The sequence below is a fragment of the Ciona intestinalis genome, unplaced genomic scaffold (assembly GCF_000224145.3).
Source record: "Ciona intestinalis unplaced genomic scaffold, KH HT001069.1, whole genome shotgun sequence".
In the NCBI taxonomy this organism is placed as follows: Eukaryota; Metazoa; Chordata; class Ascidiacea; order Phlebobranchia; family Cionidae; genus Ciona; species Ciona intestinalis.
Genome location: NW_004191390.1, coordinates 25,351 through 43,945, shown reverse-complemented (window position 1 = coordinate 43,945; position 18,595 = coordinate 25,351). Strand labels below are relative to the sequence as shown.

At 41.0% G+C, this 18,595-nt stretch overlaps 7 protein-coding genes across 8 annotated transcripts; 4 read left to right on the top strand and 3 right to left on the bottom strand.

The window, feature by feature from the left end:
• The first annotated feature begins 930 nt into the window (after positions 1-930).
• On the top strand, positions 931-3,758 carry LOC100180824. Its single transcript, XM_002121387.5, has 9 exons — positions 931-1,634; positions 1,727-1,748; positions 1,863-1,893; positions 1,953-1,978; positions 2,031-2,417; positions 2,472-2,612; positions 2,660-2,754; positions 2,811-3,020; positions 3,071-3,758. Exons 1-9 carry the CDS (start codon positions 1,573-1,575, stop codon positions 3,600-3,602), a joined length of 1,506 nt encoding a protein of 501 aa, XP_002121423.3. The 5' UTR covers positions 931-1,572; the 3' UTR covers positions 3,603-3,758.
• A 546-nt stretch (positions 3,759-4,304) lies between these two features.
• Positions 4,305-6,544, top strand: srf (transcription factor protein). Its single transcript, NM_001078358.2, is given in 8 exon segments — positions 4,305-4,583; positions 5,005-5,122; positions 5,292-5,434; positions 5,551-5,634; positions 5,690-5,783; positions 5,943-6,068; positions 6,235-6,303; positions 6,368-6,544. Coding segments are annotated over 8 exon segments (1,008 nt in total). The 5' UTR covers positions 4,305-4,307; the 3' UTR covers positions 6,466-6,544.
• Positions 6,545-6,937: 393 nt separating this feature from the next.
• Positions 6,938-8,691, top strand: LOC100179235 (uncharacterized protein C6orf106 homolog). The gene is made up of 5 exons (XM_002127400.4): positions 6,938-7,148; positions 7,206-7,360; positions 7,413-7,610; positions 7,745-8,268; positions 8,428-8,691. The coding sequence occupies exons 1-5, from the start codon at positions 6,985-6,987 to the stop codon at positions 8,473-8,475; spliced, it is 1,089 nt and encodes a 362-aa protein (XP_002127436.1). The 5' UTR covers positions 6,938-6,984; the 3' UTR covers positions 8,476-8,691.
• Positions 8,464-11,101, bottom strand: LOC100183185. Of its 2 annotated transcripts, XM_026839912.1 has the most exons (5): positions 10,380-11,101; positions 9,894-10,126; positions 9,632-9,736; positions 9,268-9,441; positions 8,610-9,061 (listed from the first exon to the last, which is right to left on the bottom strand). In XM_026839912.1, exons 2-5 carry the CDS (start codon positions 10,071-10,073, stop codon positions 8,729-8,731), a joined length of 792 nt encoding a protein of 263 aa, XP_026695713.1. In that variant the 5' UTR covers positions 10,074-10,126; positions 10,380-11,101; the 3' UTR covers positions 8,610-8,728. The 2 variants fall into 2 exon arrangements, with proteins under 2 accessions (XP_002121340.1, XP_026695713.1); XM_002121304.4 differs by having other exon boundaries at positions 8,464-9,061; positions 9,894-11,101.
• A 1,489-nt stretch (positions 11,102-12,590) lies between these two features.
• On the top strand, positions 12,591-16,833 carry fgf3/7/10/22 (fibroblast growth factor 3/7/10/22). The gene is given in 3 exon segments (NM_001032591.1): positions 12,591-13,130; positions 15,776-15,882; positions 16,210-16,833. Coding segments are annotated over 3 exon segments (807 nt in total). The 5' UTR covers positions 12,591-12,643; the 3' UTR covers positions 16,423-16,833.
• On the bottom strand, positions 16,639-17,890 carry LOC101243356 (bis(5'-nucleosyl)-tetraphosphatase PrpE [asymmetrical]-like). The gene has a single exon (XM_004227453.4). It carries the CDS (start codon positions 17,855-17,857, stop codon positions 17,006-17,008), a length of 852 nt encoding a protein of 283 aa, XP_004227501.1. The 5' UTR covers positions 17,858-17,890; the 3' UTR covers positions 16,639-17,005.
• LOC104266385 (transcription initiation factor IIA subunit 2-like) lies at positions 17,858-18,552 on the bottom strand. The gene has a single exon (XM_009862423.3). The coding sequence runs from the start codon at positions 18,435-18,437 to the stop codon at positions 18,111-18,113; it is 327 nt and encodes a 108-aa protein (XP_009860725.1). The 5' UTR covers positions 18,438-18,552; the 3' UTR covers positions 17,858-18,110.
• Positions 18,553-18,595: the final 43 nt, after the last annotated feature.

The following is an 18,595-nucleotide window of genomic DNA, read 5'->3' as shown; positions in this document are numbered from 1 at the left end:
CCTGCAGCATGTGAATATGCATTATGACGCAACAAATGCTTATTGGGTACACGCCCAATTCTAATTATTGCTTTCGAACAAAAAAACTTTAAATCGTAAAAATATTTCTCTTTCTCACTTTGCTCCCACTCCTCCTCACTTTATTCTCTTTCTTTCTCTTCGCTCCTAACATTTTAATGACCTATTTTGGTGGAACGTAATAAACTTCATTATGACAAGGACAACTACCCCTGTGACGTCACATTACTTCAATATAAACATGACATAGTGACATCACTAAACGAGACGTCATCGAAGTTGAATTAACCAATCAAAATCAACATTGTTATATGATTGTGACGTCATATTCGAAATTAATTAAATCGATGACGAAATAAATGTTCATTTGAATCCTTTTATCTTTATTATATTGATTGTTAAAACAAACCTCATTGTCCTCCATTGTCTTATATTCTACAACTTTCAAAACAAAATATTTCTTTAACATGTCGCGTTAAACACTGATGTATTGTGACGTAACAGGTCGTCACGCATGGTTAATGACGACATAGGAATGTCACGCTTCATTGCGTCATCAATAACGTCATCAAACAACTATGTGACGTCACAACCAATAACCGGGGAATTCCCGAGTTACTTTTACTCATATTGTGACGTAACAAACACAAACCAATGAAACATTCTGTTATTAAACAATGGAATGCAATGCTTTGTGACGTAATAACCACGGGGTGTTCCCCCAAGATAAAACTTCCGCATTATAAACAAGACTCACCCATTGTGACGTCATTATACATAAACAATGAGGGTTTGTTACGTCACTATAAACATGCATGGCGACTTCTATTTTCGATGAAACCACCATTGTTGACGTTGTTGAATAAACCAAACATTCCACGCCCCGCTTATTTGCATTCTAGTATCTGACCTTGACACAATGCTGTCTATATGACATCACACTACATAAGATATTTGCATCGTAGAAGAAACCGCATCAACTGCTAATAGTTTGTTGGTAGAAATGATCGAATGTAACCAGAGACGACGAACATGAAAACTGAGATGTTTTTATATCAAGCAGATGTCGCCCTCGCGATTATTATTATGACGAAACATATTCGAATTATTACCGAACAATAGAAAGGTTCGATTCGACTGTTATAGAACAATGGAAAAGCCACGTGCTGTTTATGTCGTCATAATCGAAACAACGTTCATTGTTTTGTTTTCTGTGACGTCACAATCACAACGCGAAGCGAAATCGATTCGAGGATTTTGTTAAAAAGTCATTTTTTACCTTTAATATAAATGATTGTTACGTCACAAGCAGGTGGTTGTCAACTGCAATCAGCTTTGTGACGTATCAAGTAACATCGAAGTTGCTCTCTAACACCACCACGCGGTTGGTATTGTTACGTCATAATAATAATGATTCACAATCAACCTACACATAACAACAAGTCATTATATATTGTGACGTCACAAAGGTTTCCACAGTTGGCTTATTATTACAACAATGTTAACGCCGGTTTGTTTGTTACGTGTGTAGTCGGTTATATGACGTAACACAGAATGGATACTACGTCATCACTTGCTTTTATATGTGGAGGATTGGTTAGTTTGATCAGTTTCGTGTAAGTAGCTTGTTGTATAAGTGTTGAACAAAATATATAAAGTGTTGTATACAAGTGTATATTCTACGGGTTAAACAATTATTTTGTTTCAGGTTGTCTTGGCTGTTATTTGTCGTAAGTATCATAATAGCCATTGTTATTTTACTTGTGACGTATATTTAATATGCTTGTTTATGTTAAATTATTCGGATTTAGTTTGTGACGTAGCAAACCCATTTTTAATTTCAGCGATTCGACGAAGAAAGACAATCAACCGAAGGTAATGTTGTGTGTGACGTAACAAACGATATGTTTTGTCACAATGCTTCTTTATTACAGGACCAACCGTTGACAATGGGCGCCAGGTTCGTATTGTGACGTATATATTATGACGCCATAACAGCTTGAGGTTTGCAGGAAACAATACATACGTGTGACGTCACAAACGTCATAGAAGAGAAAGATGACGTAACCCAACCACGAGATGATACGTCATCATCGCTTGATGACATCACAACAGATGACGTAGCCACCATATTTCATCTTCCACATTGTGAATCCCTTGCAACCACACCAGTGAGGTATATTATGACGTCACATGGAGGTTCGAAGACACGTGACATCGAAAATAGCGACAGTGTGGGGGCGTTGTGTGTCGATCAGTCGCGATGGTTGGAAGACACTACCATTGTGACGTCACAAGGAGGATTGTTATGCGTGGCGGGCTGTCAAGTTCGTATCCCCCCCAATATATTGGAACAAGACGCGAAAATGAAACTAAAGTGCTTGTTTACGTCACATGAGGTATTATGACGTCACAATATATAGTATACAATGGTAATAACAACAATATTCCAGGGATCGGGAAACACCCTGGTGATTTCCCCCATCGTAACCATTGATTGTGACGTAGAGGTTAATAACCTCAAGTTACAGCTCACTGTTACCATGCCAACATGTTACGCAGCGAGGCGTGACGATCGACCAATAGGGGTGAAGGTAATACGTCATAATACCCATTATCATCCGCTAACCCACCTATCCAGGTCGAATACCAAGCAGAGGGTATATGGCGCCATCTAGCGTTCTCCGTTCATGGGGATTCCCGTTACGTCACTTTCGTCACAGACGCACTGGGAACGTATGATTATGACGTAACAACGCATCGACAATGATATTATTTGAAAATATTTGCAGGTTCCGTGCCATCTTACCCCAAGCTGAGTTCGACAGGTCGCTTAAATTCATTAACTCGGTTGGGTTCGTTAAAAGGGCTGGGGAGTCGCCGCTAGATGTCGTGTGGTGTTTATGCGACGATTCGTCCCAGCTTGTCGCGAAACTCTGGCTCGAGATGGCGCCCCAGAGCACCTACCAGCGGATCATCGAACCCCGGGTGTTTTGCGTTGGGTAAATATTTAAGTTGGTTCAACAGCTGTTTAACCATTGTCGTTGAACAGATTCGATGATGACCTCACAATAAAGATTAATACAGCCGATGGTGACGTCGCATCTACGTCATACAGGGTGAGGCGAAACGATTCTTGGGAAAAAATTTTGTTGAAAAAGTTCGTGTTTCGGTTTCGCAACCCTTGTGATGTCATAAAGACGTATGTTGTGAACAATCAGTGGAACAATGTGATCTTGCGCGGCGAGGTCGCTTCATTCAAACTAGGCCCCAATCGACGGTATTGTGACGTATTTGATGATGACGTCATCAAGGTAACGAAGAAGGCTGGTGATGACGAAAGCATGACGTCATCGGAGGATGAACACACGTATGCGCAGATAAGAAAAAAGGTTGTGACGTCACCAAAGGCTGTGACGTCACCAAAGGCTGTGACGTCACCAATGCCACCGAGATCGGTACCAAGCCCGGGGAAGTACCCACCCAACCCAACAACCCCTGAAAGGCGACATCTAGCGTCGGTGTCGACGACGTTCAGAAGAATTCGGCGAAGGTTACGTCATAAAGACAATAAAACTTTGTAACTATTGATAATTCCAGAACATGTTGGTTACGTATGAATGCAAGTTGTAGCACGTTACACACCATATATGGTGGCGTCACAAACCGATATATCGCGCCATATTTTGTGTCAATGACGTAATAATGTGCGGTAATAATAGAACATTGATGAGACGCAATAAATTGCCATTATGACGTAATTGAACCAAACAATTGCTATTTTGAGATCAATATTCTTTATATCGCGTCTTTGATTGTCTTAAACATCGAAAACAATGCAACAACAATTGAATACGCGACGCAGGAAATTGCTGGTACATATTTTGAGTGTTTACATGCGTAGCTTCGAACACGTGCGGTCCCACCACCATATTTGGCGAAGACATGTGGCGTAGCAATTCCTTTTTTGGCGCAGCAACACCATATTTAGCAACACCACTCCTTTTATGGAAACGCTGTTTTAAACGCATATATTCATCCGCGATATTTATAAATGCTCCGCATTTTAAATATAAATGCGTAAACGTAAGTTTATACATTTCACTTTATAAATACATGACCATATTACATAGTTAACGTTATATTATTATATATATTTAGGTTTTGTGAATGTAAACTGTGGTAGACGCGCTACTTACATTGCGCGGAGTAACATACATGCACATACTTGGCCAGCTGTTGTTTCGTTTCATCCAAATACGGGAGGTACAAGTCAGCAGTAACAGCTTATGCTTAAACGTACAAGTTTGCGATCAATTACCAACAAAATGAATAATTTGAAACGTACTGTTGTTATGGCTGGATTAGACAACCACGACGATGAACATTACGACACCGACGATTCGAAAGACGACGTTTCAAGCCACGATTCGCGTTCAAGCACACCTATGCAAAAACCTGGTAAAAAAACAAGAGGTCGCGTTAAAATTAATATGGAATTTATTGAAAATAAGCTGCGAAGATATACAACTTTCAGTAAAAGAAAATCAGGAATAATGAAAAAGGTTTGTTTTGAATTAATTTCTTTATTTGTTTGTATTTCGTACTTGTATATATTTTGCCGTTATTTACAATTGTTTTAATTTTTTTTTTCTTGTAAAAAAAATTCGCTTTTATAAGTTTTTGTTCAGTAGAATTTCCATTCCCTTACAAATTGTGTTAATTTAATATCAAATTGTAGAATATTCAGCCAGACTAAATTCTGTTATTAATGTAAATAGGAATTATTATTTATTGAAATAATTTCAAACCCGCCCACTAAGTTTATTTTTTACCACTTCACCATATATGGTGCGTGATCACAGGAAACTTGATTGACGTCATAAAATTTCACTCGGTTACTCACGTAGTTAACACGAGTATGATGTCATAAGAAACTACTGTTTAGACATAATGGACATTAATATTATGACATCATAATTACAGGCGCATGAGTTAGCTACATTAACGGGCACGCAAGTGATGTTACTCGTGGCAAGCGAAACAGGACATGTTTACACGTTCGCCACACGAAAGTTACAACCCATATTATCAAGTGAAGCAGGTAGGTTGTGATGTCATAAACCACTTTATTACTTCATACATGAAAAAATAAATAATATTTGTGAACATTATATTTGATGTGTAAGAACCAATGTTTCATGTTTGTAACACAACTGATGGCCCAACATATACAAATTACACACAACATTATATATGATATTTATGTCCAGGCAAACAACTAATCCAAACTTGTCTCAACTCGCCCGACACGAACGAAACGAACGTCCAAAGTTCGCAACAGGATGATCAACGCATGAGCGCACAGGGGTTCGAGGAGCCCGAGCTATCGTACGCACCCCCCGATGATACAAAGGTATGGGTTGTTCTTCTGCTGGAACTAATGTTGCCAGCTGTTGTTTCCTCGCTCACTACTGCAGCGCATCGCGCTCAATATACAACAGCGGGAATAAATTGTGAATTTATCGACAGGATGGATTATTGCAGAAGACCTATCATATATTGAATGCAATCTCGGCCCAACAGCATGATGAACCGACATCAAGGCAACACCAGGTAGATACAAACATACACACACTGGTTAATATAACTAACATTTTATCATCAACAGAACAACATACCTTCCAACACCCCTGTTAATTTGGTCACGATGAACAACGAACATAAAACGCCGACGTCATTCACCCTCCTCCCCCCATCATCAAGTAATAACATAACAATAAACATAATATTTAAAACATCTTATGCTGATAAATAGGAAGGTATATATTGTTATACTGTAAATTCGTAACAAAAATAAAAGTTATGTTTGAACCAACTTAAACATAGAAATCATATATTAAACATAGACATCTTATACTCAGGTTACGAGCACCAAGCGGTCCAACTTTCTTCCACCCCCCCTAGTGTTCGTATGCAGATGTTACCCGTGTCACATGACGTCGTTTCCACAACAACCACCATGCCCAACCAACCGCAACATATACTCAGTAAGTTACCCCAACACCCCCTGGGTGAACGCAACTTAACCTCGTATGGCGGGGCAACGACAGTCATTATAACACGGGTGTTCTGTTTCATACACCTCGTGCCCGCTTACAAGTTACCACATATACCAGCCCCAATAATAAATTCTCACCCACCCAACCCCCACAGCTCGTACATCGGACGACGGACGTCTGGCTTTCCTTAACTCGTACAACAATCTACAACGTCCTTTACCTGGTGGGTGTTAGTGTGACATTATAACCACCATTATGACATCATCATAACCATTATTACATCACAGGTGTCCAACCGATATTACTAGCCAGCTCTGGTTCGCTTCAGTTACCTGCAGGTCAGGTTGTGTTCGATCAAGCAAACAATCGAAAGTCAGCTCGTTAGTTTCTTGTTCGTTGTTTTTGTAAATTATCCGCTGGCGGATCATGTATTTATATCGAAATAAAATGGGACATTATATTTATACAGTTGTGGTAATTTACATAAAAAAGGAAATTCAAGAACATATAAATCTTCACCATTAGTTTGTAATTCATTGTTATATTAAAAATTAGAAATAAAATTTATTTAAAAAAGTTTAATGAATTCTTCTTTACTGAATTGTCTGACGAAAGCAGTAAATCTAAACCTCACATAGTAACTAATTAGCTTAACAAAGTCAGCTTTACCTGCAAACGTGCGTGTTGGTGATGTTTAGGGGAGGAAACATATTAAACATAATATTTCTATGGATAATTATGATGCAGCATATTTATTATATTGTGAGTCAGCGAATAAAAACAAAGCGAAAACAAAATTTTGGTTTGTTGACATTTAGTTTTTGCTCGTAATAATTGATTCGGTTTGCCAGCTATGTTGTTTATAGTCGGTTGTTTTTGACATCAGATATCGAGTTTAAATATAATGGAAGAAACCGAGGGCGTGATGGATGTAGACCAATGTTTGGTCGGGAAGTTTAGTTCAATGGGCACGACCGATAAAGATGTTTTAATCGATGAGTTTCGTAAACTTCTGGGTTTCCAACTTAACGCTGCAGGTTGCGAGTTCTTTCTAGACATGACAAACTGGTAAGTGACGTCACAATAGTGCTTTATTGTTGACGTAACAATCCATGTTGTTCATAGGAACTTACACGCGGCGATTGGCGCTTATTATGACTTCGAGATGCCTTCGAGTAAAATCCCTTCAATGTCGTTCGTTAGTGACATCACAATAGGAGAGGGGGAAGCGATTCCACCAGGAACAGATTTTATAAAAACCTGGAGATTTCAGAATTCGGGTTTGGAAGTATTTTGGTTTGTTTTCAATTTATATTAACTTTGCTGTTGCAGGGGTCGAGAAGTGGCCACTAGGTTGCACCCTTCGCTTCGTTAACGGGGAGCGAATGAGTTCCCCCGAGTGGATATCGGTGGGCGAGGTCCAACCTCATGAAACCGTCGATGTTTCAGTGAAAATGCGAAGTCCGATAAACGCTGGATTGTACCAGGGTCAGTGGAGGATGTTTACGAGGGGAATGGCGCCATTCGGTGGTGAGTTTGTCAGTTACGACACACGATATAAATTTACCTGCAATATTGGTTCAATAAATATTTGATTAAATTTTAATGTATAGTCGGAAACTTTTTAACTGAATAATGAAATAATATGAATTATTTCCATGTAGATATTATCTGGGTGATCATATCAGTAGAGGTGGGTGGGTTGTTGGGGGTCACGCAACAAATGTCACAATTCTCCACCGGGACGAACAACCAACATCAGTTGAATACGACGCAGAACAATCCATTCGCTGTGGATGGATTGGGAGCAAACATGGACGTTAATGTTTCATTTGGGAGCAATAATGGCGGACAAACATTTGATGAAGTTCCGCGGAAGTGTGAACGAGGTACAGCACATGACGTGTCGTCCTGTTGGGAAACGAAAAGTCCGACCTTGACAATGGAAGAGGGTTTGGGCGGGGAAGGCCACACCCTGTGTCGGATCGATGAAGAAACAACGAACGATGGGAATAATAACGAGGGAGTGAAATATCTTTCGTCAAAATCCTCGTACGACCTCGCAGCTCGTCAAGCGTCACCTTTCACATCACCCTCCAAACTCGTTGACCTGGAACGATCGTTCTCGACCCCAGATGCCCCTTCACCCATTCACCCAACAACCAATCTACTTTCAATAAATTTCCAGGTTGGTTGCTTTTATCTCAACTACTTCAGTCATAACAGTTGTCAAACATAGGGAACCTCATTGATTAATGTGGTGAATGCAATATACTTTGGCTCTGCTTGTTTGTATAGACACCTAACAGCAGTTTCAATTGACTAACCCCCCCCCCCCCACCCCCAGGAAACCCCCAAAGCTGCACAACGACTCGACTTCTCGTCCAATTCTTGATTCAGTGTTGCGCAACAATGAGGTTTATCATGAAACGATGCCGATTGTAAATATCATAATCGAGTTTGTGATGTCATAATGAGGTATTATGACGCAGCAATGAAGTTCCAATTAACAAAGAAGTTTATCTTAAACATAGAAACAATATAAAATATATTTTTCATGTAAACATAGATTGCCGTTGCAACAACAACAATACATTACATCACAATCCCCTTTGTTTGATATTATGATGTAAATATTTACAATAACATTAATATGATGTCTGTGTGACACCGAACATCACCCTGTGTTCACGTGGGCGACGAAACAACTTTCCTTTCCGGGCATCCACCGGTGACAACCACGACAACAAGTCTGTGAACCTTGAATCGTGGTTCCGCATTGCTGGTTTGCGCATGCGACCTGTAGTCATGCGTGTCAGACCTGTGCTCGCCGTCTCCGCCCTCTGATTGGTTGTTTCACCCCACGTGGATCGTACGGGTGACGTCATTGATTCGTTGGCTTGTTGAACCCGTTGAATGGATTGTGTCGTGTCGTGTCGTGATTGGCTGGTTGGGACGGTTCGAATTCGCGGGAGAACGCTCTGTATGACGTTGGTAGTTATGCTGTTAAGTCATAAGTGATAACATGGTAGCTTTATATATCTCATGCCTGCTGTCAGTTAAGTTGTGTATAACTTATTAGTGACCACTGGGTTGAGCAATCGATGTTAAATGCCATGAACACACCACAATGGTGGCAGCACCGAGCCTCGAACCCTTCACCCACTACAACCATAACCCGACTCACCGCATGTTGTTCCCCACCACCCCGCATCTTCATATATGGATATTTAGCTGGTTTGTACAAAGCTTGGGCTTTTGGGGGTGTGGGAAGTATAAGCTCTCCTATTGGCTGTCTCTCCGTCACGTGGTGTCGAGGCGACAACGTCAGCTGGAAGTTTTTGCTGACGTAATTATCCTCCTGTGAATATGACGTAACATATATATACCTCTTCGAATACGATAGCAAAAATACGATTAATTAAAGTAACGAAGAAAAGGGAATTAACAGCAAAACAACAGTCGTTAAAATACGCTAATAATAAAAGGTGTGGGGAAGAGCGTCATCCTAAATGACGTCACGATGGTAAATCCCCCAACCCGCAACCCACTTTCATCCATCGTTGTTGCTTCCTCTCCAACCTCCTCACGAACGTGTTCATGAAATGTTCATGAAGTTCGTTGTTTTTCTTCAACATCTTGTTCTCGGTCGACACCTAACGGACGAAACTTTGTAAAAAGCTTTAACATAACGTAATACTTTAATGCCGAACCACAGTTTAGCTTTATGAATACAATAACGAAAAACAATTAACTTAAATAACAAAAACACGGGTACGATCAGCAACCCAACAGTGGTTACACAACTCGTACCTTCATCTCCAAGAATCTTTCTTCGCTGACGTTGGCGTTTAATATCACGTGACTAACATGCGACTTGGGCAACATACGCGTAACAACACCCTCTGCTCCATTCTGAGATGAAATATTAATAATCTCATCAGCTGGCCGTCTAAGCTCGCAATAAACAATGGTCGGCTTCGGCTTCTTCATGGCAACTTCGACTTAATGGAAGATCCACACTATATACGGTGGTGCTGCTGTGTCTGCCGTGAAAATATGGGATTGGATTATTACATAGGAATCGCAATATTTCACATCTGCTTTATTGATATTCAAACATCTTAAGTTTCGTTAATTCGATCAGGTACTGTCCTCGAACAATGGAACCTAAAAATAAAACAATGAATGGATTCGTCCAATCAGTGACGTTCATTTCACGTGATGCAAAATGGCCGATTATCGTATTATGACGTCACAACGCCACTTATTCCTCGCTCAATTATTTAAAGTATATACCGTCGCGTAACGTGGCCCATATTCATCCAAAGCTACGAGTTAAAGTTGCGATTCTTGGTTTGTTCTTCCCACCAACAATGGTAGCAGCATCGAGTCTTGAACCCGTAACCCCTGATTACGATACGAGCATCACAACCAACATCTTGAATCGCGGACGACGTGTTGTAGCCGCTAGAGTGCGCTATAGAGCAACACGACGTTCGAACCTATTGACGCAATTTAAGAGTCCCGAATCACAGCCATTGTGACGTCGCTACAGCAAAACAATTAGGAAGGAAATTCGAGAACAGACTTAGTCATTATGACGTCATAAAAGTGCAGAAAACAAATAATAAATACGTCATACTGAAGTTTGTTGAATCAGCAGTTGTATTATTAGGTCATAATGGTGTTCACGTCACAAACAATTAAACAATAAGATTTGTTCGGTGCAAAAAGGGTCGACCCATATATGGACATGGGGTAATTATAAGGTTCGGTTACAAGTGTTGGGTGATTGTTACGTAACAGTAGAATGTTTCACCTATGTAACAATGGTAAGTTTAAACGTCACAATGCGGGAGATTGTTAATCGCGATTAATCCTTGCATCGCGTTTGTTACGTCATCCCTCTTTATTAGCATTGTGACGTGTAAAGTGTTTGTTACGTCATATAAAAAGTTTATGACGTAAAAACGTTGGTGGTCATCCCACGTGATTAATTATGACGATTGTTAAGTCACAATAATCTAAATATTGAGAAATTCCCTTTAAAGCAATGTTTCGAATTGTTTTCGTTTGTGACGTCATCAGTCACTTTAATTGTTTCGTCAGTCGACACTGATATTGTGACGTCAATGATCACGTGGTCAAGCAAAGATGACGCGGCGATATTATGACCTAATAATGATTGTGCATTCGGAAAGTTTCTTCCAGAAAACAGCCTTTACGTCATCACGCCATAAATATTCCGCGATTAACAATATTCATCCGCGATTATTTCGTTTGAAGCGATTGTCGTTGTTTTATGGCTTTGTGATGTCATAATATCGGTCATACATGTCACAATGCATCTTCGTATAAACAAACGTCCCATGGGGGGGTAAATATAAACTTGGGCCGTTGGGAATTACGGAACGTAGGCATTGTGTGCATCGATGTTGTATTGTGACGTCATAATGTTGTATCTTGTTTATTGGCAACCGCGAAACCGCGTTATATATGTTAACGTGGGAAAACTTACAATCTACATTGTTAGGTAATAAACGCTGTTGTGAATTAATCGCGTCCGCATCTATGTGACGTCACAGAGGGTTTAACAATGCGTTGCTAATATTAGACCACGTGTCTTTCCGGTTCGGAACAATCGACATTATGACGTTCCTTTAATAAGATTCTAATCTTTTATAAACATAAATTGTGACGTGGCAATCGTTCAACGTGACGTAATCTAGGTTTTAATCAAAGTTAAATATTTGATCGAAACCGCTTTGAACGCGACCGACGCGAAGTTCGGCGGGAAATCGATTCCTTGTTCCCCGCAGACGATTCGCGAAAAGTTTCGATGTTTTCTTGACATTTTGTTGTCAGTGTTTCGTCATGCAAATTGATTCAACAAATGTGGTTTGATAACGGTTGCTATAGCGATGATGACGTAGTGGGGTGGGGGGTTGATGGGCACGTGAGTAGTGACGGGGGTTGTGGGAATTGTTTCGAAACTTTCTCTTTTGATCACGTGACGTTGCGTGAGAAACAAAGTCACGTGGTTGGTTAGCGTGCCAGGAGTTGGGGGTTAAAGTGGTGGATAGGGGGAAGGGGGTAAAAAGGGGGTTGAGGGAACGGGTGTTCGAAGATTCCGCGGAATGTTTAATTGTTCGTTCGTTTGTTTGGAACAATGCCGCAGATCATTTAATTATTACGTCATAATGGAATGTGATCGTTGAAGCGTGGTTGCATGTGATTGATTGGTCACGCTTCAATGATATTGTATTTGACCGGTAATCACGTGGTGTCCGATCTATCCGTCACGTGACTTAAAAACTTTTTCTTCTTTTTTTCCAAATCACGCCTATCGCGTAGCAGTCAAACTCCACACGCGTGTGAGGGTTATAGGGAATAAGCATTATGACGCAACAAGTTAGATGATTAAGAATAATGTTTGTTAGTGGTTAGCTGTTCTCGTTACCGGGAATTTTTCTAACCCCATGTTACTCCAGGTCGTTAGGTGCAAACAGGAAGTGACGTCACGATCTAACCGGATGCAATAACGTAATAATGACGTCATCATGCTCAAGCAACCTGAACCAACTTTTAAGTTAACTGTTACGTCATCAATATTTTCTGTAATTTCAACGAGCGTGACGTCAACGTTGCGTCAGAGAAGAACCACGGCGACACAAAGACATATTGTGACGTCGCTAATGATAATCGGGTTGATTGTTTACGTCACAGGAGAACCGAGTATGACGTCACATGGCATTGGGACTTGTTGTCCCAACAATCAAAGACCTGCGCACAAGTTGTATGCGCAACTCATACTGCGCATGTGCGAACTATGTCTCAGCGGAAATGGCGCGAAAAACAATTTTATTCCAACTACTATGTCATCACATTATGACGCCATAAACCTACATTCACCGGTACTGTTACGTCACAAACGAATGGTCCAAGGCGGCGACCGAAGAATGTATCGATTATACAACAGGAACCATTATTTTATTGAAATCAAACAAGATGGAAAAGTACGTGGGAGTTATAACAAGTCGCCGCAAAGTAAGTCAAACATCGGGTGTTTGTGGGAGGTTTCGCGGGGATTGGGGGATTAAATCGGGGCCGGAGTGTCCCCCGATCTTACTTAGTTAAGCTTTTGGTTTGTTGTGGGGCGGCTTGTTAACCTTTCTAGGTTTGTTGGGTTGGATTAGCGACGAAAATTAGTTTCGAAAGTTTAGACTGCGTGTTGAGTGTGCGTGCATGGGGGTAGATCAGTCTTTATGAGCTGTCAACTCTGTGTCGTCACATAGCCCTCACAGGTGCCACCCCCATGTTTGTCCCCTTATACACCACGCCCAACATTATTCAGATTAACCCAGGATCAAATATAAACGTCCAACCGAAACTCAACTGCGCGTAATGAAGCGTAACGAAGCGCTTTTTATCGCGAAACATCTTCAAATAGACGACCACAACCAAACAACATCAAAGAAAACAGTCCGCATTTAAAACTTACATTAAAATTTAAAAAGTTAAAAATCGCAAAAATTTTATTGAAAACAAAATTTAAAACTCGCGAAATTTCAAAAATGTTCGCAAACAATTTGACTTTGTTAATTTGCCGCCCCGCCCAAGATCCCTTAACCCCCACCCCAACATTATACGCCGCACAAACCAACATAATCACCCGGTACGCCCAAAATCTTTTCAATAAATCGTTTCCATGTATGAGCCATCCACCAGGAATAGCTTCTAAAATATTCCACAGTCGCACGCCCATAGATATCATATAATTTGAGGATTAAACTCTAAAATTTTGTCGCTGGATCTATTTATATCCACAATCACGTGACGTATCCATCAATCCGTCGTCACCATGGCAACGTGTGGGAAAGTCACACGAAACATAGAAATCTTATATTTACTTTGTTTGTTGTTTGTCTTACGTGACTGGTTGGGTGAATGTTCGTGCGAAGAGACATCGGAGGACCCCGGGTTCGAATCCCCCGTTCGGTTGTTTATTTAACCGCCGCGTTGGTCGCGTTAGAAGTCGAAACATCGAAGATATCAAAGTTGGCTTAAACTGTGTACATGATGTCGTCACAGTGGCCATTATGTAAACATGACGTGCGAAGGGATCACAAACCGCTATTATGATGTCATATACGATAAACTAGAATGTTTAAAAATATAAACAATTGTTAACGTTTGTTACGTCATAATGAAACTGACAATGGAGGAAAAATTGTAGACATTATACGTCATAATCACTAATGTATGATGTCATAAACATTATTATAATAATGGCGGCAACAGCTGTGGGGGGAAATTGGGAATTACGACGCGATTTATCTAGGGCACAATGCCCACTGTGATTGTTGCGTGACAATGTAAGCTTTGCTGTAAAGTAAATAATCGAACGCAATATGACGTAACAATATGTTAGAATCGCCATAAATATTTTCCAGATATAGAAAGTTTATAAGTCAAGTATCGACGCTTGACCTTTCGCTCGCTATCTGTCGTCATACTACTCACTGTGACGTAATACAAAGCGTTGCAGGTGCTTAACGATTTTGATCAAAACGTTGTCCCTACTAAGTTGGCGGGGTTGATATCGGGGGTTTATGGGCGGGGTGATACATCATTTATGGCGGAATGGTTTTTACGCTTTGGCGCTTTCGGCAAAAATCAAAGTCTGATAATCTTGAGCTGCGAGAAGTTAATGATGTTCTGTAGGTTACGGAGAAGCCCCCGTGTTGGCCCCAACTCCGTGTTGTGTGTGGGGGACAGTAGCTCGGCACGAGAAATTAAAATTCCAACAGCGGCCGCTCCTGCTAGTTAACTTTAAAATAAAATCGAAACAAAAATCAACGAAACTTCGGCGACCTGGGATTTCGTGTGGTTGAAGCTGGAATTACAATCGGAATAAAATCTTTAAATTTAAAGTCGTTGTTTTGTGGAAACATCGGTTGGTTTCTGGAGTGGAGGATTAAATTTAAATCATTGTTGAGCTGTCTCGGTGTGTTTGTCCTCTATTATGACATCACAACATCTTAAAAAAACCCTCGTATCAATTCATCTATGATGCAATAATAACAATGAAACTTAATTGTTTGCTCACAAACAAATTAATTTACTTGTATTTGTGTTCGGCGCCCACTTATACAGGGGGGGACGGCTTGTGTGGCGCGAATCGGTTTCCTCTGTGACGTCACATACTCGACTGTTTGTTTAACTCATTATGACGTAGCAACAACTTTTGTTAAAATGAATTCTACAAGAAATATGTCTTCACGACGTAACAATGCATTTTGAAACGTCACGATTGTTGAATAGTGTTCATCGCCGAAACATTGAGTTGTGACGTCACAATGTACATTATCTTAGCAGCGATTCGCACAAAACTTCGCGATTTAAATTCGAGACAAATCTAATCCCCTGTGACGTAACATCAGGAACCTCTGTGACGTTTAAGCGTAATTGTTGGCACGATTGTGACGTATACCGTGGGAGGATTGTTACGCATCCATCTTATGTGACGTCACAGGTCACAAATTCTGGGCCACCGGGATTAGATGACGTCACGCTCCATGATTTTAAACGATAAGCCGATACAGCTGATGGAACAAAGTTAACCAGGACGTTTTGATAAAAATCTCACAACCACGTGATTTAAATGTTTAATATTATTTCTATTTTCACAGCTGAGATTGAAGTTCAATCAGTGGCCGCTGGAGGCGTGATCAGGTTCTACAGCCCTTCCACAGGAAGGTACCTCGCTATGAACCGACACAGCAAACTCTACGCATCGGTAAGTTGGCGTGTTGTTGCCAGGGGGGTGGCAGAAAAACAATTATCAGCCATGTTTAAAGAAGTGGAGATAAAATCTTACGCTTTGTGGGGATTTGCACGTTCCATGCATTCCCTGCACCCCAGCCACTCCCCGATCGTCATGCTGCACTGGGGGGGGGGTGTGTTAATCACTTACACGCACCCCCTACTAATGCCCGGTTTAATTGAGTGATTTATCGCTTTGTATTAGCGGTGGTAACAATCCCTGCGTCATAATGACCTTTGTTCGGTTGATGAGATTACTGGTCACGGTTCAGTGCACGCAACAACTTACACGATTTTTCAGCGAAATTATCGAAAAATCGACTGCGATTTCGTGGAGAGGTGGCAGGACTTCTACGCCACCTACCGGTCGCTACACCAGCCCGGGAACCGCCGCAGGAGGCGCAGCAAAGCACGTGAATGGTACATCGGCATCGACAAACGCGGACGATCAAGAAAAGGCAGGAACGTCAAACCGGAGAGTTCATCCGCGCATTTCCTTCCTTTACCAATTTAACAATACCTCGATATTGTTTGTTACGTCACACGCCAAGTATTCAACCACATTATGACATCATAGTAGACTTCACGCACGTCGATAGTGTTCATTGTTTCGTCACAAAAGTTTCAACTTTTTTACTTTGTTTCTTCTACCTTTTGTTACGTAGATGACGTCACAATCACAGACTTCCGGCCGAGTGGCCGTGTGACGTAATAATCACAATTTTTCTAACCCTCGACTCTACTTCCGGTTGTGGGGAATCCCCTCCGGTTGTATTGCAAAGTGCAGCACTTATCTTCACGCTTATGACGCAACAATATGACACGTCACTGTCCATGACGTAGCACATGACACGTCATCATTATGACGTCACTACACAAGATATTCTCACGTAAAAGCAAATTTTAATAAACTCAAGATAAAGGATTATTGTTATGTCATAATACCAGTTGATGACATCGTGCATAGTTGGTTGTCATTGTTACAGATCTCCAGCGCCTCATGTGGTACAACCTGGTGGTTAAGAACCACTGGCGCCACCCAGTGATGATGTATAATCACAATGTTAGGTCACAATAGGGACACCCCCAGATCATATTCAACCAACTTTTTTATAAACCTTGAACGGATCGACCGAAATGAACTCTCGTTCAATATTATCGTGGTTTTCACCAAAGTTGTTGAGTTTGAGCAACACCGCTGTCAGTTTACCCCCGTACACACACCCCGTGTCCAACCCCGTACAGTGGGGGTGGGTTTGTAGTTTACGTAACGCATCGTGGCCAAAGTAGACGTGTTGAGGTCCAATCCACGACTCCGCCCAACACGTGCCACGACGGTTGTCACTTGTGCCACACAACTCTTCATCATAGAAATCATTAATATCAACGACGAGGTTCCGCATGTTCAGCATATTGTTGGTGGATTGTTGATGCAACGGGATACCGGGTACAAGTCCCGCATGCACCACCACACACCCGATACTTGGGATGGTTATCGTATACGGCAGATTCCTCATATATTCAAACTGTGCGTTCGTGATATTCGCGATCCAATGATCATGAGTTACATCACGTGAATTCTTCATTCTTAAATACTGACAAAGCACATTCTGTTCATGGTTACCACGGATACAATGCACGTTACCAGCGTTACGAACAAACTCGAGCATCTCTAAACTTTTTGGACCTTTATTAACGACGTCGCCGACGAATATAACTTCCACTGGGTGGCTACTTCGCTGCTGAGCAATCTCCAACAAAGCCATTGTTTCATCATAACAACCATGGACGTCGCCGACAATCAACAAATTTTTCCCTCGGACAATGTTCAACACACGATGGCACACGTATGGAGATATCTCGTCAATTGTCTGCTGTTCCTTTGACTTAAACAACCTCCCCAACAGCGGGGTAAGCAGATTAAGTGCATACCTCAGTAAAGCAGCCATCTGCACAAAATATTAACAGCCACGATAAACATAAATGATGATTTAGTTTGTTAACAGAACATGGTTTGCAAAACAATATTTCACAATATGACATAACAATCGTATTTATGATGTGTTGGGGCACATTTACATTCGTTTATAGGCGATGCTTTAGGGGTGCCTAGGTTGGCATGTCACCCCAAATTCTGGCATAATTTCAGGCAACGCGACACTTCTTTAACAATAAACACGAAGTTATATCAACATGATGACTTCATTCATCCTTGGCACCAGGGTTCCTCCCATCACAAGCGACAATCTTCACTTTATCAACTTTCACTTTCACAAGGCAGTCGGTGAACTCAGTGTTTTTTAACACAAACGTCCAAACATTGTCACAGAATCTATAAGTGTTCAAATCACCTCTGAAAGTAACGCGGTTCCGCACTCTCGACGACAAACCATGGTTGATAGCTTTGTCGAACTCCAGCAGAACCCTTAACGCAAGTTGTGGCGTTATTTGTTGACTTTGAATGAGTTCATCCAACGATTCTTGCAAACTATTTCCCAGTGTCGTGCTACGGTATAGTTGGTAACTCATCTTTAGTTATTTGATGGAAAAACACTAAAATACTCCTCAACTTTAACTTTAACCTAAATAGGAAAATCTCTTGTGCAACGACCTGAGTTTCTGGCAGAAAATAACCCAAATAAAATCTATGAATTAATCATTAAAATCTGCAAACTCTTTAAATCCGG